Source organism: Lacerta agilis, chromosome 7 (genome assembly GCF_009819535.1).
Source record: "Lacerta agilis isolate rLacAgi1 chromosome 7, rLacAgi1.pri, whole genome shotgun sequence".
NCBI lineage: Eukaryota > Metazoa > Chordata > Lepidosauria > Squamata > Lacertidae > Lacerta > Lacerta agilis.
The window spans coordinates 10,839,551-10,866,190 of NC_046318.1; the positions used below are offsets into that span (position 1 = coordinate 10,839,551).

At 43.0% G+C, this 26,640-nt stretch overlaps 2 protein-coding genes across 2 annotated transcripts in view; both read left to right on the forward strand.

Annotated features, from left to right (window-relative positions):
- Positions 1 to 17,874, forward strand: part of MYO10 (myosin X) — a 181,006-nt gene extending 163,132 nt beyond the window's left edge. Inside the window, exons 30-41 of the mRNA XM_033154368.1 lie at positions 594 to 649; positions 1,162 to 1,304; positions 3,255 to 3,449; positions 4,527 to 4,684; positions 5,720 to 5,843; positions 7,141 to 7,438; positions 8,684 to 8,891; positions 9,758 to 9,894; positions 11,877 to 11,997; positions 13,712 to 14,167; positions 15,287 to 15,478; positions 16,810 to 17,874. Of these exons, the coding sequence (XP_033010259.1) occupies positions 594 to 649; positions 1,162 to 1,304; positions 3,255 to 3,449; positions 4,527 to 4,684; positions 5,720 to 5,843; positions 7,141 to 7,438; positions 8,684 to 8,891; positions 9,758 to 9,894; positions 11,877 to 11,997; positions 13,712 to 14,167; positions 15,287 to 15,478; positions 16,810 to 16,920 (2,199 nt within the window). The 3' untranslated portion in view covers positions 16,921 to 17,874. The remainder of the gene's footprint in view (positions 1 to 593; positions 650 to 1,161; positions 1,305 to 3,254; positions 3,450 to 4,526; positions 4,685 to 5,719; positions 5,844 to 7,140; positions 7,439 to 8,683; positions 8,892 to 9,757; positions 9,895 to 11,876; positions 11,998 to 13,711; positions 14,168 to 15,286; positions 15,479 to 16,809) is intronic.
- A 6,877-nt stretch (positions 17,875 to 24,751) lies between these two features.
- Positions 24,752 to 26,640, forward strand: part of RETREG1 (reticulophagy regulator 1) — a 42,362-nt gene continuing 40,473 nt past the window's right edge. The window contains exon 1 of the mRNA XM_033154369.1: positions 24,752 to 24,936. Coding sequence (XP_033010260.1) covers positions 24,767 to 24,936 — 170 coding nt within the window. The 5' untranslated portion in view covers positions 24,752 to 24,766. The remainder of the gene's footprint in view (positions 24,937 to 26,640) is intronic.

Sequence of the window (26,640 nt, forward strand, 5' to 3'; positions counted from 1 at the left end):
TTCGTGTGCATGCACACTTCTTCAGATAATTATTCTTCAGATAATTATGAAGTTGAAAATGTTATGGTGTTGTGCAATGTTGGTTGAATGTGTTCCCCTTGGCATTTGAAGTAAATCAGAAACTGCTGCTTACCTGGAATCGTGTTGACATGATGGATGGGTCTACAAATGGGAGAAATAAATAATGAATAGAAAAATGGGCATTCATGCTACCCCCTATAAAAGCTTCCAAAAAATTGGTTTGGTGAATCTGATGGCAGAACTGGGAGCAGCTTGTTGGGGGAAACTCTGGAAACAGATTTTGACATGTACACCAAGTGAGATTGCCACAATTACAGTAAAATACCAATGAGCATACAGGCTGGGATTAAACATGTTTCTGTTCATGCCTGCAAGAGTTTTTGTTCAACTTGCTCAAAAGCAACTGATGTTTTTCACTACCTCTTACTATTGAATTCGAACCCACTAACCCTCATTTTCTAAATCATGTATTACCATCATCACAGTTTGTGTTACCATCCACACATGGAACTAAACGGGCATGTATTCCATGGGCCAGACAACACAAGTGTTCATTTTCCCTTTTTATGTAGGGCACACTGGATGTGGGCTTGATCGATTCCGTCTGTGCATCTGACAATCCAGATCGGTAAGAACAAGTTCCACTTTCACAAATCTTAATTTTTGTTCAGCCCTTTGTTCTGAAACAGGACATGTTTTTTTTTTCTGTGAGACTATCAACTTGAGAAATTAAAGAAGAGGAGAAAAGTAGTACAGTTCTTAATTCAACCACTCTATTTTGTTAATGGATCGAGCATCTCTGTTTTGTGTTCAGAACCTGTGTCTTCATGTAGATCTTTGGAATAAACAAGCAAAGGTTTGAGCTAATTCTCACTGAGATAGACCTGAGTAAGGTGGAAGCAGAAAGAGGTTTGGCTGTAGTTTTGAAATTGTGGGATTGTGCCAAGCTGTCAAATGTCAAGGTTTAAAAAACAAGTCAGTCAAAGTTGAATAATAAAGTGAATCAGCATTTGCTTAAATACACAATACAAACAAAAGAGAATTGCTTTGTATGAGTCAGACTCACTTTGTTATGGTCCCAAATAGTATCCATGTTTACTATACAGGCCTTTTTTTGCTTTATTTGTTTTTCCCGTGCAGACCCAATTCATTTGTGATCATCACCGCTAATCGTGTTCTCCACTGCAACGCCGACACTCCAGAGGAGATGCATCACTGGATCACCCTGCTGCAGAGATCCAAAGGGGACACCCGAGTAGAGGGACAAGAGTTCATAGTGAGAGGTAGGAGCATCTTTCAGATGAAATCCACCTGCAAAATGGGATGTTTTTCTTACTAAACTCTGGCACCCAAAGTACTTGCTAATAACTTGAGGAGGCCACATTTAAGCAGTACATCTTAAATCAAAAAGCCAAAGCATGGATGTTTGCAATTGTCTTTTATGTCCAGAGGAGATTTTAGTTCCTTTACGATGCCATAAGAAGCAGATCCTTCCTGTACTAGCCACAATATTGCTATGAGATCTGTTGCTTCTCCTCATCCGTACCAGTCAGGCAACTTTTAGTTTATTTATGATGATGCAAGACTATAGGACAGGCATTGGCAAACTCCGGCCCTCCAGATGTTTGGGACTACAATTCCCATCACCCCTGACCACTGGCCCTGTTAGCTAGGGATGGTGGGAATTGTAGTCCCAAACATCTGGAGAGCCGCAGTTTGCCTATGGGGGGGGGGGGAATCTGAAAAGGCTATAACAGCAGAGTTGGGTGGGGAAGCTTCTTAGAGTTGATTGAGGTAGACCCACTAGCGTCACTGATATTTTTGGCAACTCTGCCCCAAATATATCCTGTTAAAGCTTGTGACATTGGGCTGAATTGGAAAATGATTCCTTCTAAAGCCCAGGGAGGATTTAAAAGCTGGGTATTCTCTGTTTGTTTTATAATAACACAGAGGGTAGATTGAACAATAACAAAGTAAAATAAAAAAAAATTCCTTCCAGTAGCACCTTAGAGACCAACTAAGTTTGTTATTGGTAAGAGCTTTCGTGTGCATGCACACGAAAGCTCCTACCAATAACAAACTTAAAGGTAAAGGGACCCCTGACCATCAGGTCCAGTCGTGTCCGACTCTGGGGTTGAGGCGCTCATCTCGCTCTATAGGCCGAAGGAGCCAGCGTTTGTCTGCAGACAGCTTCCGGGTCATGTGGCCAGCATGACAAAGCTGCTTCTGGCAAACCAGAGCAGCGCACGGAAACACCGTTTACCTTCCCGCTGGAGCGGTCCCTATTTATCTACTTGCACTTTGACGTGCTTTCAAACTGCTAGGTGGGCAGGAGCTGGGACCAAGCAACGGGAGCTCACCCCGTGGCAGGGATTCGAACCGCCGACCTTCTGATCAGCAAGCCCTAGCCTCTGTGGTTTAACCCACAGCACCACCTGGTACCCATATAACAAACTTAGTTGGTCTCTAAGGTGCTACTGGAAGGATTTTTTTTTTATTTTGTTTCGACTACGGCAGACCAACACTGCTACCTACCTGTAACAATAACAAAGTAGTTAGTTCACCCCAATGTTGGGGAGGCATTTGTCATTGCCCTCTCCCTCCCTGAGAGGGGAAAGTGCAGTTTCAAGGTAGCTGTGAGGACTCGTTTCTGAGTTGCTTCAGAGAAAAGGATTTGGCATTGTGGAATGTCAGCTTAAAAAAAATAATCCCTAGTACTCCCCCCCCCTAAAAACTAGTAGCTGCTATCATGATAAAAATGCCAGTGGGTTTGGAAGGGGTTTTTTTTTTGGGGGGGGGGGTTCTTTTCTAAAAAGTTTAAATATTGCCAGCCAACATATGCCATTTTTTTGCTTCTTCCCTGAGGGGAAAAAATGGTGGAATGATTTAGTACACACCCAACTCCCACTCACAAAACAAAATCCATTCTCCACTGAACCCCATTGTACATGGCTTAGGTGTTAATATGTGACATGCCTACATGTATTAGACCTGACGACATCCTGCCCAGATGTGCATATTCAAAGAAACGTTTTGGCCTCATCTTCATTGACTTTAGTTAACAGTTATTAAGTCCTAAATCAAAACAGCCTTCTGAGAAGAACTCAGTAAATGCCGTTTTAATGTTTTATGTGTTGTAAATAGCAGGGGTTTTTTAAAAAAATGTTTTGAGAAAGTGACGAGCAGTTCTAGAAGAGCATCAATAATCAGGAAATGTCTTTTCTCCAAACTAGGATGGTTACATAAAGAGGTTAAGAACAGCCCAAAGATGACTTTGTTGAAGTTGAAGAAGCGGTGGTTTGTCCTGACACACAACTCATTGGATTATTACAAAAGCTCCGAGAAGAATGCCCTCAAACTGGGCACCCTGGTCTTGAACAGTCTCTGCTCTGTGGTGCCCCCGGATGAGAAAATCTTTAAAGAAACAGGTAACTAATCTCAACAGAAGCTCTTCCCCTAGATTCAAGTGATGTGGCCATCAACAATCATATTAAAAATCTGCTAAAATACTTTGGGGTTTGAAAAAGATTTCAATTTAAAGTGTTAGGCAAAATAATAAGAAGTGTATTCTTAAGCCTCCCATATACACTAGTAAATATAATTTTATGGTATTACTCCCAAAAAGTGGTGCTATGAGCCATCAGACTTCGGAAATACACTTTTCCCAAAAGGTTTCCACAATTTTGGTCACTAGTGTACTGTTTTGGAGCTAGCTATTCTTCTTAAATTGGCCTCTAAAGTGGTTTTAATTTGCGCACACTTCAGAGATGTAGAGAACCGGCCTTCGTACTGTTTTGATCTGCACGATGTTAAGTAAGACGCGGGTGGCGCTGTGGTCTAAACCACTGAACCTAGGGCTTGCTGATCAGAAGGTCGGCGGTTCGAATCCCCGCAATGGGGTGAGCTCCCGTTGTTCGGTCCTAGCTCCTGCCAACCTAGCAGTTCGAAAGCACGTCAAAGTGCAAGTAGATAAATAGGTACCGCTCCGGCGGGAAGGTAAACGGCGTTTCTGTGCATTGCTCTGGTTTCGCCAGAAGCGGCTTAGTCATGCTTGCCACATGATCCGGAAGCTGTCTGCGGACAAACGCCGGCTCCCTCAGCCTATAGAGCGAGATGAGCGTCGCAACCCCAGAGTCGTCTGTGACTGGACCTAATGGTCAGGGGTACCTTTACTTTTACCTTTTATTCTTCCTAAATTGGCCTCTAAAGCGGTTTTAATTTGCACACACTTCAGAGATGTAGAGAACTGGCCTTTGTACTGTTTTGATCTGCATGATGTCAAGTAAGACAGGATATAGTATATCAGGTTGCTTCAAGAAAGCAGTAAAAGTTCCTGTATACTATAAACATTAATGCAAGTCTGCAGATCAGACTAATGAACTGCACTCTTTTGAGTCACCCACCGTCGCTGTTGTGATTTTTGACAGCTCACCTTCACCATGTGCCTATTAATAGTTTGAGTAAATCAGATTAACAAGGTGTTTTCTTATTTGCTCTTGCCTCAGGTTACTGGAATGTGACTGTGTACGGACGCAAGCACTGCTACCGCCTCTATACCAAGCTTCTCAACGAAGCTACGCGCTGGTCAAGTGCTATCCAGAATGTGATAGACACAAAAGCACCCATAGACACCCCCACCCAGCAGCTTATTCAAGACATTAAGGTAGGATCATGGTCTTGGAAAAATAAGCTCCGAGAAGACAATCAACTATATTATTTTCCACTCATAAAGAAAGAGAATTGTTAAATGTTCCAAAACTGAGGCAGTTGTTTGAAGAAGAAACTCATAATCGCTGGGGGACGGGACGGGACGGGACAGGACAGGACACCCCAATGAGGATTGTAATTGCTCAGTGGCATATGACTGTTGGGCCAGGGGGAGGCAGAACAAGCACTGGGAAGGTGGTATATCCTGAAAGAGCTATAGCTGACTGGCTAAAACCTTGAATAAAAGCATTCCACACTGCAACATTTTGTTGCAGTTCCCACTTGCAATAGGAGGAGGAGGAATATGACAAGGTAGTGACACTGTTCTTGTTCACTTTTGTACTACCACAAAGAGGTGCTCATGCTGCTCTGCATATTTAGGAGTCAGAAATAAAACAAAAATCGAGAGAGTGCCGGATCTTTGTTTCATTCTGTTCTGTTTGTGAATTTGGCCCATGATACCAGGCAGCAGCCTTAACAAGCACAGTAGACTTTCTTTCAGCCTCTAGGCAACTGGTCAACATATTCCTATTTTGTCATGATATTGGATTCTTCTAGTTTTGCACTGTGCTGCTACAAATGGTTTAATGTTTCTCTGGTTGTTGTTTTTTTAGCTCATACATATTTTATTGTGATTTTTAGGATGGACAGTGTTTATTTTAGTGGGTTATAACTCTTCTAAATTGGTGGTGGTGGCTGTTATTTTTTCCAATTTTCACCCTCCCATTTCATCCCAGAGGAGCTCAGGGCAATACAAATAAAATAAAATAAAATGTAACACATTAAAAAGCATTATTGATATCTAAAAATACTTCTATGGTCATGGGTGGGTGGGTGGTGTGCTTTTTCCTGAAGTTTATATTCCGCTCCAAAACAACTCAGCTCTTTTTGGTAGAGCCATTTTCCCTTTTGAGCTGTTGACCTTTCACAAGCATTCAGTGGAGGCTTGTTTTTCATCCTCGGCCTGTGAATAACCTTGCCATTTACACAGGAGAACTGCCTGAACCCCGAAGTTGTTGAACAGATCTATAAGAGGAACCCGATTCTTCGCTATACACAGCACCCACTGCATTCTCCACTATTGCCACTTCCATATGGGGACATCAACCTGAACGGTAAGCCCTTCGGACACTCGAGCCCATTCCCTTCCCTTTGCAAAACCACTTTTGCCTTGGGGCACTTTCATGAAGATGAGATGCCTTGGCTCCTTCTCTCATCACCTTAACAGTAATCTTCTCATCAGTTTGCTGCTATATTTAAACAACAGAGGTTGCCAGGGACTGCCAAGTGCAGTTCCCACCTCATTACACCTAATCATTCTCCCGGTTTCTGTACCTCTTCCCCATTCTCCTTCGCCATCAGTATTCTAAGCAGGAAAGGACAATGTGAAACCAAGAGGGCAATAAACATTGGAACCCAACTGCATGGGGCTGGTTCATTCATACACTTCACGAGGAAAAGTTTTGGCAACGCCCAGGAAACCTGAATGAGGTTATGAGGAAGCTAGCGCTCCCCTAGCTTAGCTGCAGAGGGAGACAGTGGCTTCCCCAAGTGTGGGATCAATGCAGTGTTGCCCAGAATTTTCAGGAGCCAGACACGATCACTTTGCAGCCCACTGCTCCCTGCTCCAAATTAATTTACTTATATGATTTTTATACCTCCCTCCCCATCTCTGCGGGTGGCGCTGTGGGTTAAACCACAGAGCCTAGGGCTTGCTGATCAGATTGGCAGTTCGAATCCCCGCGACAGGGTGAGCTCCCGTTGCTCGGTCCCAGCTCCTGCCAACCTAGCAGTTCGAAAGCACGTCAAAGTGCAAGTAGATAAATAGGTACTGCTCCGGCGGGTAGGTAAACGGTGTTTCTGTGCACTACTCTGGTTCGCCAGAAGCAGCTTTGTCATGCTGGCCACATGATCCAGAAGCTGTACGCCGGATCCCTCGGCCAGTAACGCAAGATGAGTGCCGCAACCCCAGAGTCAGACACGACTGCTCAGGGGTCCCTTTACCTTTACCCCATCTCTGGCCAGATCACAAAAAATTAAACCTTATAAGTATACAGATAAAACATAGACATTAACTGCATTAAAACAGTTAACGCAGCTTCAGAATAAAAAACCAAGCAACAGTAAATGATACTGCAGAGAACTTTTAAAAATAAATCATTTGATGCAAAAACATTGATACCCAAATACTTGACAAAATAACCCAATACCAAGGAAGGAGGGGGAAAGAATAAGGGTAGACATTAGGACATCTATGCAAACTATGTATCTTAATTGTTCCAGTATAATAAGAGAATGGGAGCTTTGTAAACACACTTGTTGAGAAATACAGTTTCATATGCTTGCCCCATGTGAATTACGACTGGTTTGATATCTGAGCAGCGAGATGTACTTCAGTGTTCTGTTTTCTAGTGCTAAAAGACAAAGGCTACACCACGCTCCAGGATGAAGCTATCAAGATATTTAATTCTCTGCAGCAACTTGAGTCCGTGTCAGACCCCATTCCTATTATCCAGGGGATTCTGCAGACAGGGCATGATTTACGGCCTTTGCGCGATGAGCTCTACTGCCAGCTGATCAAGCAGACCAGCAAAATGCCTAATCCTGGGAGCGTTGGCAATCTGTACAGCTGGCAGATCCTCACTTGCATGAGCTGCATGTTTCTGCCAAGCCGTGGGATTCTCAGATACCTGAAGTTCCACCTAAAAAGGTAAGCAGAGCTATGGATGATTGCACACAATGGTGTGCCATGCAATAGTTTGAAGGTACAAGGGTAGGAAACTTGCACATCTTATTTTATTTGACCCATAGAGCTAACTGAGTGGTGTGATCTGCAGGAGCTGACCTTGGTTAGGATTTTTTTAATTTTTTATTTTGTCTTGGAGAGAAAGGTGGTCATGTGGTGTGCCGTTGAGCTGGGTATACGGCTTACCTCAGAGTTCATGTTGGGCTCACTTTCGTATCTTGGAGAGCGGTGCGTTGGGACGGGGACAGATCCCCAAACGCCCTTAGAGTTGGGAGTAAGAGCAGGGCTCAGCAGGTTCTGCAGATGTCAGGAATTTCTGCCATTGGCCCATCAAGCAAACTCTAGAAAGTAACGCATCATGGAGGAGATGATGGGAGACAGCTGTAGGACTGGCTGGACCTCAGGGAGCCACACCACATAAGGGAATGGCCAGGATACAAAGCGAGGGCAAGTAGGGCAGAGAGGGGGAATGAAAGTGCAAAGCAGGAAAGAGACTCAAAGGAAGCAGAGGTGGAAGCAGAGAGGACAGGCTATATCTCCCAAGATTGGAACGCTGGGCCAAATCTGAGGCCAGCTGAGCCAGAACTCAGTGCAGAGAAGAGCTGGACTGAAAAGACACCAGATGAGAGAAATGTAACCAAGCCAAGATTCCTATGCAGTCTCCTGCCCAGAGCTCAAGGGAAAGAAGAACTGTGACTCCGGGAAGATGGAACAGCACAAGGCAGTGATAGGGTGCAGTTATGCACCATCAACATGTCTGCAAATATAAGATGTCAATACAAAGGAGCTTTCTGTGCAACCATTTTGCTTGCGAGAATGATCTATTCATGGGGTGGAGGAGGAGCCTTTTGATATACAGTGGTACCTCGGTTTTCAAACTTAATCCTTTCCGGAAGTCCGTTCGAGTTCCGAAACATCCGAAAGCAGAAGCCTCAAAACGGAAGCCGCATTTTCTATTCAACTTCCGAGGCGCGTTTGAAAACCGAGGCACTTACTTCTGGGTTTTCGGCATTCGAATTCTGAAACATTAGACTACAGAGGCATTTGAAAAATGAGATACCACTGTAGAGGGTTGGTGAAAATGGTCTCACAACCACAATAGTAGCTTGGGCTGAATGCTCCCACCATTGCCTCTTAAATGCTTTTCAAACCACCACATTCAAGAAAACAAAACATGGAGCAATTAAATCTCAGGGTTTCTCCACACAGGGTGCGTGACCAGTTTCCAGGCACAGAAATGGAGAAGTATGCCCTCTTCATTTATGAATCGCTGAAAAAAACCAAAGGCAGAGAGTTTGTGCCATCCCGGGATGAAATTGAAGCCTTGATCAACAGGCAAGAGATGACATCCACAATCTACTGCCATGGTGGGGGATCCTGTAAGATCACCATAAACTCCCACACCACTGCTGGCGAGGTAAGATGAGGCTTGGACTGGATTGCCTGGGTTGAGCTTCAGGGTATGGAGGGTCCGCCATTTTGTGCAGTGTGTTCGTGGCCTATTGAACTCTAATTTATAAAGATTTGTGTGACTTAGTAATAACCATACAATTTTAGTCAGTGATCTGTCTTCTGAGATGCAGAAGCATATAGGGTGGTAGGCAATGACATTTTACTCAGAGATCTTTTGAAATTAATGGGCCCAACTTAGTAATGTTTATTAATTTCAGTGGATCTACTCTGGGTAAAACACAGTGTTTATGAATGTTGCCTATTTTTCATTGTGTAGAAATGTATTAGGAGACCCCAGTAGTTTTGATTTGTTCAGACATGCAAATCACAGTGCAGGACCAACTATTCCAAATATGAGGAACAGTATGAGAGAGTAATGTGGTATAGGAGATGAATCAGTAATTTGCTTTGGGTTGGATGTAGTTCTATGCTTTTTCTGATACTACATATTTGGTTTTATGATTATGCTTGGCTACTTTTAGTTGAAGAGCAGAAACTTTGCAGTAATACCAGTTGTTGGACATTCTTAAGTAGAATAGTCAATGTGTACTATATGTGTATCTTCCAATAGTTACTGATGTTTCTAGCCAACTTAAAAACGTGAAGTCTATAATCTGGAAATGCTTTATCAAGAAAGAACCAGGAGGAAAACTAATGTGAAATGTTGACTTTTGAAAGTTAAAAACAAAAGCAAGTTCAATGAAAAAAATAGATGTTGGTATGCTTTTGAATGTAATTTGTACCTTAGCCTTCAGTGTGGCTAATTGATGCTTTTACCTTTTATGGTCCAACATTCTTTGTTTTGTCTCATTTTTGTATTTTGTCTACTAGGTTGTTGAAAAGTTAATTCGGGGTCTGGCCATGGAAGACAGCAGAAATATGTTTGCCTTGTTTGAATACAATGGAACTACAGATAAAGCCATTGAAAGCAGGACCGTTGTGGCTGATGTCTTGGCAAAGTTTGAAAAGTGAGTGTGCCTCTCCTAATAAGTAAGCAATTAAAAGCCCTAACCGCAGCCTTTCGTGAATCAATGGCAGCTCCCCATCCACTGCCCTCTCCTGTAAAGAGGGATTAATGGAGTGCTTGTAAGCCTGGGAATGATTTCATCACTATTCATTGTGGTACTTGTGTTGTGCTGTCCTAAAATTTCCTCTCTCGTGCCTTACCACCTGCAACCCTCCCCCCTTGGACTTTGTCTTCAGTCCAAGCCTTTTCTTCTTTAGAATTTTCCACAATTGGTACGTCTCTAACAAAGGAACTAGTCACAACGCATTCGCACAGGTAGTTTTCCCAGAATCTCAGTGGCAGCTTAAAGCTCATCTGTGCACCAGTCTCTTAACACTGCTGCTGAAACTGGTATTGGTGCAAAGCTGGTTACTGCAATTGTGGCAAGTAGTAGAAAGAGTTTCCCCAATACTTTCTCCTTTCCATTTCTCTAGCGGTCCTGTTTTATATTTTGTTAACGGGCTGGTGGACCAGGTTTTAAACCTACTTCAAATTTGCATCCAGTGCCTTATGTATTTGCTTCAGCTAAAGTTTTTACCAATGAATTAAATGTCTTCTGTGGGTTTTGATTCCTTGTATTATCCTGGTTAAAGGGACATGGGTGGCGCTGTGGGTTAAACCACAGAGACTAGGGCTTACCGATCAGAAGATCGGCGGTTTGAATCCCCGTGATGGGGTCAGCTCCCGTTGCTCGGTCCCTGCTCCTGCCCACCTAGCAGTTCGAAAGCACATCAAAGTGCAAGTAGATAAATAGGTACCGCTCCGGCGGGAAGGTAAACGGCGTTTCCGTGCACTGCTCTGGTTCACCAGAAGCAGCTTAGTCATGCTTGCCACATGACCCGGAAGCTGTATGCCAGCTCCCTCAGCCAGTAAAGCGAGATGAGAGCTGCAACCCCACAGTCGTCCGCAACTGGACCTAATGGTCAGGGGTCCCTTTACCTTTACTATTATCCTGGTTAGGACCTCAACTGTGAGACAGCAATCCATGATCTTGCTCACTTGACCACCAGTTGCTCTGAGCCAGCTCCATAATGCTAGATGCCATAGGCTTATTTAAGAAACAAAAACCTGCCTACAGATGGAAAAATAGCATTAGAGTTGGCACCCCCAACAATGGTACCCATGGGCAGCACAGTGCCCTCATATATGTCCTTTGGCCCCAACGGAGGCTCCCTGATCCTCCCAGTTCTCTCGGTTTTATTTTTTGCAAAATGCAGTTCTTTGGCTGGTATATATGTGCTTGACTGGAAGGTTGCAATTGGGGTGTGTGTGTTTGTTTGCTTGCTGCTTGTCTAAGGATCCTCTCCAGAGCTTTTTTAAATAAAGTAATAATAATGCAATATTTTAAACATTAGACTCCTGTGTTAAATAACCTGTTCTCATTATTTTGTAGTCTCTCCCCCCTCCCCATATTTGTAAAGTACCATTCTTGCTGCAGTTAACGTATTTGCCACCATTATTTTGTCTTTTTTTTGGGGGGGGTACTTCCTCCTCAAATTTCCTAATAGAATACCCAAAGGATCTGTTTCTAGTTTGCAATTTGTAGTTTTCCTAATCATTTTAATCTAAAAGATCCCTGCAGTTTTGCAATTCCACTAAATATGCCTGAATCCTGCTTGATCTTGAGCACCTCCATCAAAATGGGACAGAGTTTATACATTTTTTTTGTAATCTGATAGGCTAGTGCACACACATGGGGGTACATTCAAACATGCAACTCCAACTCTACAGCCTGAACTATATTAGTAACATTTGACTTTGATTTTGCTGAATGTATGAAGTGGTGTTCATGGAAGTTGTTATTTGAGGCATAGATTAAGATCCTGATTACCAAATCCACATAGCAAAAGTTTCAACTCTCATCTTAAATAAAGCTTTTAAATTTTCTTGTCATTTATATTTGATTATTTGTACTCAAAATGCCGAGTATTTGTGTTTTCCCAGGCTTGGTGCTGCTCCAGAAGGAGAGAATACAGCATGGAAATTTTACTTCAAGCTCTACTGCTTCCTGGACACTGAGCATGTGCCAAAAGATAGTGTGGAATTTGCATTCATGTTTGAGCAGGTAAGGAGAGGAAATAAGGTTGTTATACTTTGGGGGAGAGTAAGTTATGTGAGAGATACACACACACACACACACACACGGAGAGAGACTCCATTCAAATGAAAGAGGCAAGCTGCTGTGGTTGACACCTACCTGACCTAACAAGGATCTCCTGGTTTAAATGGACCTGGGTTGAGGCAGATCAGCAAGGAGAAAGGTGAGCCTGGTGGCGCTCATTCCTGACTTCCTCAGCCATGTTTTGTAAGCCGCAATTGTTACATCACTAGAAATTTAGAGCCCTGATGCATCTGAACTTGTTCAGTGTCCATTTTCCCACAGCAGCCAATCAGATGCCTGTGGGATGCCCACAAGCAGGGCATAAGAGCAGAAGCCCTGTTCTCCTGCCATTGCTGCTGCACAACTGATATTTGGAGGAATGGTGCCTCTGATGCTGGAGGCAGCATATAACCATCATGACTAGTAGCTATTGATAGCCTTTATCCTCATAGATTTGTCTAATATCTTCAATGCTACCACTGCATCTTCCATAGTTAATGTACTGTACTGTCCCCTATATCCCATGTCATTTGCCCATCAGTAAAATGGGTATATACGTTCCATGCATTTTGTAACTTCATGAGAATTACTTGTAGCAAGTAGCTATATCACTTTCCCAGTCACTGTATATTCTGGAGAAGTTACAGTATATACAAACAACCTCACAGGAGTCCTGCCATATAAAGTTGAGAACAGCCAAGCACCATCAGAACCTAAACATTCATGGATTAGAAACAATTTCCCCCAGAATCCTTGCATGGTATCATAAAACTTGGCAGGATGTTTCTTTTGCAATTATGTCTGCAACTTTTTTTGTCATTTGAGTTTTATTCATTTTCCTTTGTCACATATGTATCAAACAATTGCACATGTACTTTTGGTCAATCAAAGGAAACTTAACCCTTTATAATGCAACAAAACCAAAGCCAGCTTTAGGCTTGCAGGTATTTATAAGGAAGTTTGTTCCCTGGAGAAGCTGCTGCTTGGGGTGCCCTCTGGTGGTTCTCTTCATTTAAGCACTCATTATGCTTTGCCAAGAGTAACCCAGTGGAAGAAACTTGTTCATATATGTTTGCTGTGGGAGTTATTTGTGCTTTTTCAAGGAGCAATAATGTACATAAATAATACTTGTATACAGTGGAATCTCAGTTTTCAACATTAATCCATTCCGGAAGACTGTTCAGCTTCCAAAAAGTTGGAAAACCGAAGATCAATGGGCTGGCCACAAAGACAATGGGGAAAATGAAAAATGCGCCAAGGAAGCCATTTGGCTTCCGAAAATCGTTCAAAAACAGAAGCATTCACTTCTGGGTTGTTGGCATTCAGGTTCTGAATTGTTCGGTTTCCGAAGCATTCAACAACTGAGGTTTCACTGTACTACTTAAAAGCCAGCAAAGCATCTCACATATGTTACTTTGTCTTAATCTTTACAAAAGCTCTGTAAGGCAAATATTACCTTCCTTGTTCTGCATTGGTTTTTTGTGGAGGGAGCTCTGAGGCTGAGAGGCAGCAGCTTGACCAAGGCCATCTAGCGAGATTATGGGTGAAACAAGATTGAAACTAGAGCCTTCTTGGTGCACAGTTCAGTTTTATTACCACTATGCTACAGCAGCAAATTTAGGATTCAGAATGTTCTGCTGCATGCCTGTAAACGTCTTGTTTTCCTTTTTTCCATTAGGCACATGAAGCAGTGATTAGAGGACATTATCCAGCTCCTGAAGAAGCCCTCCAGGTCCTTGCTGCCTTGCGGCTCCAATACCTACAAGGAGACTACACTTCATCCAATATCACTATGCCAGAAATGGAAGAAGTCTACCCACTGCAGAGGCTCACATCCCGTATTATCCAATCCACTAAAACATTTACCGCTGCAGAGAGGATAGAGAGGAAGCGGGCCAATTTTCTAGAAGGAACCCTGAGGAGGAGTTTCCGCAGCAGTTCCATCACCAGGCAGAAGATGGAAGAGGATCAGATGCTTGATATGTGGGTCAAAGAGGAAATCTTAGCAGCCAGGACTAATGTGATTGATAAATGGAAAAAACTGCAAGGAATAAACCAAGAGCAAGCAATGATCAAGTACATGAGTTTGATTAAGGAGTGGCCTGGCTATGGGTCCACACTCTTTGACGTAGAGGTGAGTATACCAAAATTCTACGAGCGTTGCTGACGGCAAAATCATAAGACTAAAAAAATACAGCTAAACAATTTGTAGTATAACACATAGTAACACATATTAGATGGTCACATTCTATGGGTTTGCAAATTTGTCTGCCTTCTGCTGCTGAATGTTTTACAGGTGAGGGTATGTAGATTTTGATTAGAACCTGAGAAAAGGGTTAAGGCTGTGGAATTTCACCTGCGAGCATGCACACACCCAAATCCCCCTTCTGCCTCAGGAACTGCATAAGAATGTCAGCTCCTCCCCTGCTTTAAGGAACCGAGCATTTGTGACATTATCAGACACTACTTTCATCTGCACCCACATCCCAGATTATCCATTTTACACAGGAATCGGCAACGGAAACTGAACAGTAAACTGAACAGTAAAACATTAGTGTGTATATATAAATCTGAGGAACTGCTACCCCATCCACTCAGCTACTACCCATCTTAAGGGCCACATTTCCCCACACAGTTCAAGCATCTGATGTGTCTTTTGTGGATTAACATTAGTAGCTAAATGTCCGAAGTGGTTTAGGCTTAGATTTGTCTGTGCAAGGAATCAGACTTCAGATATACAGATGCAGGAAATCATATCATAGTATGCAAGAGTTAATTGCACATCCTTTCTAAACCAGTTGTGACCCCCAAGATGAGAGTGTTTAATTTAGTCATTTGAAACAAGTTCAGATCTCTCCTCTGACAATGAAAATAATTGTGTAGGCTCAGGCAGATTACAGTGGTACCTCGCGTTACAAACACCTCGGGTTACAGACTCCGCTAACCCAGTAACAGTACCTCGGGTTAAGAACTTTGCCCCAGGATGAGAACAGAAATTGCACGACGACGGCAGGAGGCCCCATTAGCTAAAGTGGTATCTCAGGTTAAGAACGGACCTCCGGAATGAATTAAGTTCATAACTCGGGGTACCACTGTACTCCCAGAATAACCTACCTCACTAAACATATTCAATGAGAATTGTAAAAGGCATTGTATGCTAAAGGAAATACTATAAAAATGTATAATTTTAAATTGCATTTTTGGAATCATCATTTCTATTTTCTACCATTCACCTTTACATTTTTTCCCCCAGTGTAAAGAAGGGGGCTTCCCTCAAGAACTTTGGTTGGGTGTTAGTGCTGATGCAGTTTCTGTCTACAAACGCGGAGAGGGAAGGCCTTTAGAAATATTTCAGTATGAGCACATCCTCTCCTTTGGTGCTCCCCTCGCTAATGTCTACAAGATTGTTGTGGATGAGAGAGAGCTGCTTTTTGGAACACTTGAGGTAAGAAAGGAACTAGTCATTCAGTTCTACTTTCCTTGTTTTTTCAATAAGCAGGATGAATAAACTGAATCCACTGTGCCAGTATTCAGAAATAGAAAGCCTTCCATGATTCTTTTGCCTGCACAATTTCACATCAGGATTAAAATCTTCAAATGCAATCCTATGCATGCTTATTTGGGATTAAGCTCCATTGAACTCAGTGGGACTTGCTTCCAAGTAAGCATGCATCAAACTGAGGCAATAGGAAACTTGAGTTAGGTGGTGAAATGCTTGTGTGCACCTTTGCTCTTCAAAAGTGAAGTTCTGTAGGATTTTCAAATCAGCGATCTTGAACTCTGGGTTAGTTCCATACAGAGTAATGTTGCTGAAGTTCCACTGAATCTACTCATGTCTACTCAGAAGTCAGTCCTATTAAAATCAGTGAGGTTTACTCCCAGGTAAGTTGGGAGCAAATCTCAGTGACACTTACCTCCAAGTAATCTTGTATAGGTCCAGGCTGGAAGTGTAGTTTTTCTTCAAAATAAAAGATAAACATTTGCAAATTGTATTTAGTTTAGCTATTTAAAGACAGCTGAAGTCTTCAAAAATTGCATCCCAGTAGTATAGGCTTTCACATTAATAAATTGCTAGCCTAATTTTCTTAGTAGACTACTATCCCTGCCAACATTTGGTTATACTTTTTTTAAGGTGTACATACAGTTTCGTGAATTCTAGTCACATGAATATTGGCCATTCAATTTTATAGCTTGCTAGGTAGAGGGACGTGGGTGGCGCTGTGATCCAAACCAGAGCCTATGGCTTGCCGATCAGAAGGTTGGTGGTTCGAATCCCCGTGATGGGGTGAGCTCCCATTGCTAGGTCCCTGCCGCTGCCAACCTAGCAGTTCGAAAGCCCATCAAAGTACAAGTAGATAAATAGGTATCGCCCCGGCAGGAAGGTAAATGGCGTTTCCGTGCACTGCTCTGGTTCGCCAGAAGTGGCTTAGTCATGCTGACCACATGACCCAGAAGCTGTACGCCAGTTCCCTCAGCCAATAAAGCGAGATGAGCGCCGCAACCCAGAGTCGTCCACGACTGGACCTAATGGTCAGGGGTCCCTTCACCTTTTTTAGGTAGAGTTAACTTTGCCACACAGTTTTCATTGACTACCCAAAGGCTTGCTGATTTCAACAAAATGTATGTTTAACTATAGACTGTGTTACAGCCAAGCTGATTTTTTCTATGACAATTTATAAAATTAGTGCTAATCCAAAAGAAACAGGGTACCAACTTTTTGTAGACCATTGCCTGAAGTGTGCATTAACTGGTTTTGCATTGTTATTGTCTTGGTAGGTTGTTGACATTGCCAAACTGATGAAAGCCTACATCAGCATGATTGTGAAAAAACGTTATAGCACCACTCGATCAGTGAGTAGTCACGGAAGTCAAGGCAGCTCCAGGTGAAACCAGAGAGAGAGAAACTTGCTGTTCTGTCCTTTTGGAACATATCACCGCCAACCTGTTGAGTTTCTAAAAAAAATGGTGATTGGAGGCAGCTCAGGCTACAATCAAAACCGTGATTCTAGGAGAATCTTTATTCAACACGTGGTGTTTTACGAGCTTAGAAATAATAACAGCCACTTGCATAGTCCCATAAACTTGTTGGCTAGTTTGCTTCAAGCCTTCTAAAGCTTTGTTACCTCTAGATAACGTAATGTATGCCTTAACTTAATGCACTGCTTTCTGAGCAGTGAGAAGTGCCTTAAAATGTTTTAAAACCAACTTGCGTTGATTTGTGATTATCAGAGGAGTTGTGTTTTGTAATAAACCACTTTGAATTAGCTTCTCCTTAATTTGCAGCCATCTTGCACTAACTGGCTGGTTCTTACATGAGGAGGGAAAGAGAGCATCTTTGTTGGAATGCTGCAGGCGGCTTCCCGTAGGGACTTTAATAGCAATGCTGTATCCCCCCCCCCTTTTTTATTTTTCATATGTGTGCATGCATATGACTCGGGTCAACTCTAATTTTATTCCACGTTTCACAATATTTTAAAAGTAAAAGGGAATAATAATGTGCAATGGTGTAAACAGTCTTTCTGTACATTTTAATAGTCCAAAGCTATAGTTGTCCCAAATGTTGAGTTTCTTTATAAGCCAGTTTTATTAACAAATTTGGGGTTTTTCATAATTTTTGTATTTTCTTCTAGATAATTTTTCATTCTTTGTTACATCTGTATGTAACACATCTGCATTTCTGTACCTCTGCTGTATTATACATAACGTGTAGTTTGAAAGACACTATATTTATAGACTGCCCTTAATACAGAATTGCCATTATCCATGCAATATTCAATCATATGTCTTCAGTTTATACAGTTGGGTTTCTTAAGATATTAAACATTTCTTTTAAAATATTAATCTTGTGGTCTTGTGGTATGCTACTTGGAACTTGCCAAATGAAGAACATACTATAAAAGAAGTAAATTGAACAGAAAAATTATGATATATCTGATTTAATGTTGTACATGCCCCTCTCAATTTTTTCTGTGTGCTAATAATTGAATGGCAGCAGAAAATTGGAAAGCTCTAATATAGGCTAAATTGCCAGTTTTGAGTAGGAGAGAAAACTATCCACAACGTATGGGTCATTTCACACATATCTTCATAGGCTCTATGCACTATGGAATAACAAACTGCTGTTGCCCTTACAAGTGCATTCTTCTAATTATGTTTGATTTGCAGAATATACTTAATCTACAGGGCAACCATTATTTTAAAGACTGAAATTGTAACTGAGACAGAGATGGCAGACACTGAAGCTTCAAATCTCTGTGCATTATATTTATATGCTGCTTTTTCAAGATGCACCACAATGAGCATCAAAAAAGACTGTTTATTACAAAACCTAGTTGAACAGGACAAAGTCTAAACAAAATAAAAAAATTCCTTCCAGTAGCACCTTAGAGACCAACTAAGTTTGTTATTGGTATGAGCTTTCGTGTGCATGCATACTTCTTCAGATACAAAGTCTACAACTCAAATGATACAATCACATGAAAGATCAAATTCAAACAGCACTGTGAAGCACAGCCTGCACTCATTTTTCAGAAGGAACTATAGCTCTACCTTCACTGTCAGAATCACTAGCAAAACATCCAAGACAGAAAACAGCTCTTTAAAACTGTCTGGAAAAGTGCAAAGCTGCTTCCCTAGGGAGCCCAAAGGCACTGCAATTCTTTAATCATAGGGGCTTTCACCTATTCCAGGACATTGGGGAATGCGCCTGCTTGCTACAGAAATCTGGCAATGGGGGCGGGGACCCATGGTCCTAGGCTATTCATTCCTCCTTTCCTTGTGATGGGTCTAATTTTAACTCCCAAGTAGCCATGCTGTGTATCAGTCCAATTACTGTGTGTCCTTAAAACAGTGTCTGCATCTGTCACTGAAACAATTGATGTCATACCTATGCTGAAGCTACTGGGTTTAAGATTGATCCTTTTCTGCATGTGCAAAGGGGGAGGGAATTGGATCCAAGTAGTCTTGCTGTTGCCAGCTTTCATCAGTTTGAAGTTTTGGGTGCTGCAGCTATGTTCTAACTCCACTGGTCACAACCTCCAGAAGGCTGGACCAAATCACAGTCCTCCATCCTGACCTGTGAAGAGGTTCATTTATGTTGGTTCGGAAGAAACAAAAAAGCACTGCCCAAAGGAAGAAAAGAAAAGCAAGAGATGAGCTCTCATGAAGCTCAGCAAAGACACTATCTAATGTTTTGTTAGAAGGAAGAGTAGGACAATATATGCAGTACTGCTGGTTGTGCATTATCAGGATGTGGTGCAAAGGAAGACCTGGAGATTTACTAGTCTATTTAAAACTCTGAGTGGTTTATTAGTTGGATATTTCAGACTACTTTAAAAAAGGAGCCTGAAAACTCTTCACTTTCAGCCAAGATTCCATTTTCCAACAGCACTTTATCTACATAGAACACACCTCCCTATGCTAAAGGAGCTGTGCCTTTTAAGGGATTCTGCCTCTTCTAATGTCACAATGTTAGGGTTCTGGTCTCCATAGAGACAGAGGAATCTTAAAGGATGCTGCACTGCACAGCCCACTAGGTTCACTTTGAAAGTAGGATATGCCAAGTTGTGACTGAATTTGCAGAGGTCTGTCCAAGTGACCTCCAGCATGTGACCAAAGACATAGAAGGAAGTTGCAAATAGTCCACCTTCAGGTACAAAGTGCTCAGAGCCTTGGGGATAGACAAACTTTCTAATACTATATAATACATACAATGGAGCTACAGAGCTACAGAAGATGGGAAATGAGATGAGCAAACAAGACAACAGGGAAAGGAATGTGTGGAGTGTGAGAAACTGGTTATGGGTGGGAATTACTGGTAATTAGTGTGCTTTAGTTTAGTCAGACTGCTAACTGAGGCGTCTAGGAAAAGTATAGAACCCCCCCCCCCCCGGAAGAACTGGAAATTTACTAGTCTATTTAAAACTTTTCAGTGCTTTATTGATATTTCAGACTACTTTAAAAAGGAATCTTAAAGAGTCCAAAAGGTCCTCATTTTTATCAGATGAAGATTCGGAGGAACTGTTCAAAGGAAACATTCAGAATTTGTCCCACAGCTTTAGTACAACCCAATCTATCTTGCTGAAGCTAAGAGGGTCTGCATCAATCAGCACATGAATAGGAGATTGCCTGGTGAACCCATACATGCTGTCTTGAATTCTGTGATGGAAGAAAGATGGAATATAAATGGACTAAATAAGTAATCCACAGAGGAAGTTTTGAGTAACTGCCAGTACCAGTAACTGTTGGTTCTGAATATTCTACTGCTTCTCCTCTAATCCTGGGCCCAGCATTCCAGAATGTCCGTGTGGCTGGGTTGGAGAAAGAGAACCCATCAAAATGATGGTGAGCTTGGAAATACTAACTGCCCTAGCCCTCACTACTGGATGAAGAACTCTCAGCTCCCAGCTGTAGTTCTGCCAAAGGCTTTAATGCTCAAATCAGATTGGTACATAAGGCAAACAACAGATTCTATAGTTCAGCAGGTACAGAAGAGGTTCAGTGCATGCTAAGACATTGATGCAAAGATCGACATGCCCCTGCACCTTCCTTTTGAAGACTGAGGTGGACACAACTGTATTTGCACAACATGTGGCCGGAGTCACAAGACCAGGCAAGTAAACAAGCACTCCTTTGAGTGGGTTGACTCCACAAGGTTTGTTTTCAATGGTGTTGTCATCTCCATAGAGACAGAGGTGGACTCGGTGCTCGCCCATTATTACTTACTCTCGGTGACCTCAGAAAGGGAAGGTGCCTCACTGACAGAAAGAGGCATTGGAGCAGCTCCATGGCAATAGGTAGGGATGTCTAATGTTGGAGGGACCACACTCCTTGGATCCTGATCTCCATCCTCCAGGCCACAGGACCCGTCCCCAGAATCAGGCACTTATCTGGGTCCTGATTCTACCTCTCCCATCCCAGTAGGACCCTCCTTGGGGTCCTCCAGCTCCCAACTCTTTGAGCTTCCATTCCTTGGGTCTGACTATTGCCCCCATGACATGCCTACAGCAGAGCTGTCAACCTTCCCTTTTTTTTTGCAATGGGAAACTGCGCTGGAATAAGGGAATTTCCTGCAAAAAAGGGAAAGTTGACAGCTATGGCCTACAGAGCTCACTTCTAATGTTTCCTTCCTCAGAGTGATACTCTCCCAGAGACCCGCATTCTCCTTGACAGCAGGGAAGCCATTGTCCTGGGAGTAGGCCACATCTGTAAGTCCCTGAAGGCCTCATGCAATAACCTCTCTGCCTGTCTTAACTTTTACAATACTGCCACCTTTGCCTCCAGGGCTTCATTCTTTGGAAGCCATAAGCTCATTGTACCTTTGACACACCCACAACCTCTGTCCAGCAGGCAGATAGCCATAGAAGTAACAGAAAGTGTAAAACTCTGTAAATACTGGCATCCTGTCTCCATAATTTTTCTGGAGTTTGTGTTACTTTCAGAATTTAGGTGTTTTATAGGTTGAGGAGACCCAATAAGGAAATGATTTAGCTTCAACACACACTCTATTGAGCCTTCATGAAGGGTGAGGAGAAAAATACTAATGAGAAGTAGCATACTGGGAAATGCTGAGCTTTCTTGCTATTACAAATGCCTTCTTAGTTTACAGACTCTTTGTACAATATAACTCTAGCAAAAAAAAAAAAAAAGCAGGGTGGAAAAGAACAGCATTTAGGAAAACTTGTGTTTTGGTTTAATTATTTACTGTGTTTTATCTTGTATTTTATTTTGTGAACCACCCTGAGATCTTTTGATGAACAACGGTATATACATTTAATAATAACAAATAAATAAATGTTGTGATACTACTAATAGCCTAAGAGGCTTTAAGGGCAACGATGGTGCCTTCCATGTTTTTGGACAACTCCCATCATTCCTGACTACTGGCTAAGCTGGCTGGGACTGATAGTAGTTGGGAGAACATCGTCCTTAGGGTACCACCTTGGCTCCCTGTGCTTTATGAGAAGCAACTGGCTGGAAAGTGTACCTGAAAGTCTTCCTCCATGAGGGCACCCTTGCTCCTAGAAGTACAAACTCTGAGATGACATTTAAAAAACAAACAAAAAAAACACCATTATTTATTTTGCTTAATTTGGAACATTGTTGTTTAAAATAACTGACCTTGTAAACAGAGTTAGATTAACAGAGGCAAAACAAGATCACTCATCTGAGACAGTTTCAAGGGCAAAAGTGGCACCACCAGGTTTAAGAGGGCCTGGGCAAAATGCCTTCTGCTGCCCCTTCACCTTATTATTCCCTTCAATAATAAGAAGTGGGGTGGAGGAGAATGAGCCCTTTTTTCTTCAATGATCAGACAGAAAAGGGAATTTATCCATACCTGCTTCTTAACAACCAGTGGGTAAGGGGCCTTTCTCTTTTACTAACCTTTGTTGAAAAACTCTTATATGGTGCATGCCTCCAGCATGCCTGACAGCCTCTATGAGAAGTTTTTAAGGAAGTTTAAAAAACTGATCTGATATTAAACACTTAGCTGCAGACCCAGGGACAGTCCTGGATTTACAGAAGCCGCCCCAGTTTCTGATTTGATGCCAGAATGTCCCGCTTTTCCTTGGGACTTCCCTATTTTCACTGGAGAAATGTTGGTGGGTATGGAGTTATGTGTCCACCAAACCAAGGAGATAAATAACTATACAGCCTTTAGAAGTTATCTGAAGGCAGCCCTGTATTGTTTATATATATATATATATATATATATATATATATATATATATATATATACATACATATACAGTGGTACCTTGGTTCCCAAACGCCTTGGTATTCAAACACCTCTGTTCCCAAGCGCCAAAAACCCAATAGTAAGTGTTCTGGTTTCCAAACGTTTTTCAAAAGCCGAACATTCAATGTAGTTGTCGGCTATTGTTTCCGGGGTACCTGCACCAATCAGAAGGTGTGCCTTGGTTTTCGAACACTTGGAAGTCAAATGGACTTCCGGAACAGATTAAGTTTGGCGCTTTTGTTTTTGAGGCTTTTTTGGTTAATTTGTTTTTGTGACTGTGTGGGACCCATTTCAGCTACTGATTGATTGCTTGATTTGATTGTGTGACACGCCTCTTGAGAAATGGATAAAAGCCCCCCATCCAAACAGTGACTATCATCAGTGCAGATAAGAATTATTATTTTTTATTCTTATCATCTACAGTACAGTACTATCTTATTTTATAGTACAGTATGCGCTCTGGTTGCGAATGCGATCTGTGCGGGAGGCGCATTTGCAACCCGCGGCACTCCATCTGCGCACACGCGTGACGCAATTCAGCGCATACGCAAAGCGCGATTTAGTGCTTCTGCGCATGTGCCGAAACCCAAAAGTAACCCATTCCGGTACTTCCGGGTTCGGCACGTTCGTATCCTGAAAACGTGCAACCCGCAGCGAGCGCAACCTGAGGTATGACTGTACAGTACATTGATTATTGCTTTCATTTTATGGATCAATGGTCTCGTTAGATAGTAAAATCCATGTTAGTAAAATCCATGTTAAATTGCTGTTTTAGGGATTGTTTTTAAAAGTCTGGAACGGATTAATCCATTTTGTATTCCTTTCAGGAACGGATTAAGTTTGAAAACCAAGGTACCACTGCACTGTACAGTCAAACCTCAGTTCTCAAACTGCTCATTTGCTGAATGTTTCGATTCCCAAACGTCGAAAATCCAGAAGTAAATACTCCAGTTTTTTAACGTTCCTCAGAAGACAAACATCCAACGCGGCTTCCAATGAGTTCAAGAACCAATCAGAAGCTGCGCCTCAGAACTCGGAACGTTTTGGAAGTTGAACGTCCTTCCGGAACAGATTACGTTCAAGTTCCGAGGTTTGACTGTATATTAGAAGTTGCCCAGAGTGGCTGGGGCAACCCTGTCAGATGGGTGGGGTGTAAATAATAAAATTAGAATTATGGAAAAGCAATTTTTAAAAATTGGCAATATATATATATATATCTCCCTATTTTCATCGGAGAAATGTTGGAGGGTATGTAGCTGTTCCTATTTTTATCTGTAAGCCATTCTGAGTCCCTGTCAGGGAAAGAAGCAAGGTATAAGTAAATACATAAAGCTTGATAGTAATAATAATAATGGAATCGTACTTTCCTTCGCGACTGGCATGCGTTTGGCCAGACTGCGGGAGGCAGTGGAGGATAGGGGTGCCTGGTGTGCTCTGGTCCACGGGGTCACGAAGAGTCTGACACCCGACTGAACAACATTTCCCTCAGCGACTCCGTTTCTCCTTCCTCTAAAGGGGTACTTATAAAGCACCGAAAGCATTTTCCAGATAGGTAGTGGTATAAATCATAAAACACCCCCCCCCACCCTTATCGCTTTTCCAGCTCGTGAGGCGCAGCTTCGTCCCCGGATTTTATTTTGTTTTTCCAAACGCCCAACAGCGTCTCCCAACATTCTAAACCGCCACTCGTCCAGAACCACTGCGCACGCGCCACGCCTCTTGAAATTTATACTCCGCTCGCGCCGCCTCGCCACGCCCAGCTTCTCCTCCTTTCACCTCCCCGCCACCGCGCGCGCGCCGACTTCTGCGCGCTCGCCGCTCCCCTCTCTCCAAGCTAACCAATCGCCGGCGCTGCCCATCCGCGTCGGAAACTCCTCGTTGGTCGGCGGCAGCCAAGAAGGCGGGCGTGCCTCGTACCCGGATGTACACAAACCCCGCCCAGCCGGCTCGCCTCTTCATCTCGGTTTTGGTGTTGGGTCAGCCGCCCCGACCGAGATGGCTGACGAGAAGGAGCAGGTGGCGGCGCCGGGTCGCCTGGACGAAGAGCGGCTGGCGGACGAGGACGGGGGCTGTGAGGCGAAGCCCGTCGGCGAGCGGGAGGCGGCGACTTGGAAGAGGCCGTTCTGCGCTCTGGCCGCCTTCCTCTGCGCCAACCTGATCTTCTGGTGAGAGAGACGCGCAGCCACTGCGCTAATCCTATAGACCCCCCCCCCAACCAAAACATATATATGTGTGTGTGCCCCCGCGTGCGCCTCTTTCTTTCGTGTTTTTCCCCACCTCAATTGAGCCTCGGCTCGCCCTCGCCCTCGCCCTCCGCTCCTGGGCTTTGCAAAACGTGCAAATAAGCTTTGGGGGGGGGTGCATCTGAGCATGGGCAAAGTGCCTGTTGTAAAAGGCCCAGGCCGTTGGATTCTAAACTAGCAGCGCCCATTCAGACGTTTCCTGAGAGGGGCGGGAAAGCAAAATAACGCCATCCCCCCACCCCTTTTCTTTCTGTCAGTTTTCAAGCAGTGTGCCGTGGCACCCTAGGGTGCCTTGAATGATAGTCGGGTGCTGCGGGCAACACTGGCCTCTGTGGCTCTGTCCCTCTCTCCAGAGTGGCTGGGCAAACCCAGCCAGATGGGCGGGGTATAAAATTGTTATTATTATTAATTAATTATTTTCCTCTGATGCCCTGGTACTGAAGAAGCATCCTTCTCTGAGCATGGTGCCTTTGCTTTGCTAGCCTTGTGAATGCCTGTTAGGCGTGCTTGCTCACCATGAATCTACCTAATCCTGTAAAGCTCATCCTGCGCTGGAATCCCATAAGTTAATTACTGTGCTTTGGGAGGAAGTGCTTTTAATTTCAGCAAATTGAATAAATTACCTCTTGCAAATTGAATAAATACATATTTTATTTTTACCTCCACGCCGATGAGGTTTCCTCACAATGGGTAGAGATGGAGAAGGGAGCATTCTCCATCATACGTCATACAGGTAGATTTGATGGAGAAATAGAGCCCTGCCATCCTTGGTGTTTCTGTTTAAATTGAGCGCTTCTTAACTGTGCTCGCTTTGAAAGAGACTCCTTTTGGTTTCTTGGGTGTTGCCACAAAATGTTTCCTACAGAAAAGCATGGGAAGGAAACCCATAGAAAGAATTAATGATCTGGGGTGGGGTGGGGTGTGATGGGGGATAACCACTCACTGAGGGTAAAGCAGTTACAGGTAGGTAGCCGTGTTGGTCTGCCATAGTCAAAACAAAATAAAAAATAAAAAAATTCCTTCCAGTAGCACCTTAGAGACCAACTAAGTTTGTTCTTGGTAACACGTGTTGCAGAAAGTGAAGATGAATCAGCTGTGGCTGGATGATGCCGGGGAGCATCAAAGGCTCCTAAAGAATGTTTAAAGGGAAGGTGGGGCGCAGATTGACATGGCAAGGTGAAATAATAACCAGGAAGTGCCCATAAAGTAGAGCATATAATCTTGCAAAGTGGTTGCCTTGTGCATCCGAGTGATTCTGCAAAGTTGGCAAAAAGCAGAATGACAGCATCCCAAATTGCACAGTCTGTTTCTCCCATGGATTGGCACTGGACTGCCAGCCTGCTGGTTTTATGCTTGAAATTGTCCCTCTTCAGTAGATTCTTCATACTCTTATTTTCCTGGTGCCCAAACCAATCTCTGTCGTTTCTCCCATTCTTTAGTTTTTCTGTTTCTCTGTGTTGCCAACCCTGTGCTATAGGTAACTTCTCGTTTTAACCCTCTAGTGTTTTTCAAAACAAGAAGTACCGTATGTCCTTTTTTTCTTCAAGTGGCATCTGAAACTGTGATACTTTCCCCCCTACAATGGATTGAAGAGAACATTCCTAGGGTCATTGCTTTTCATTACCA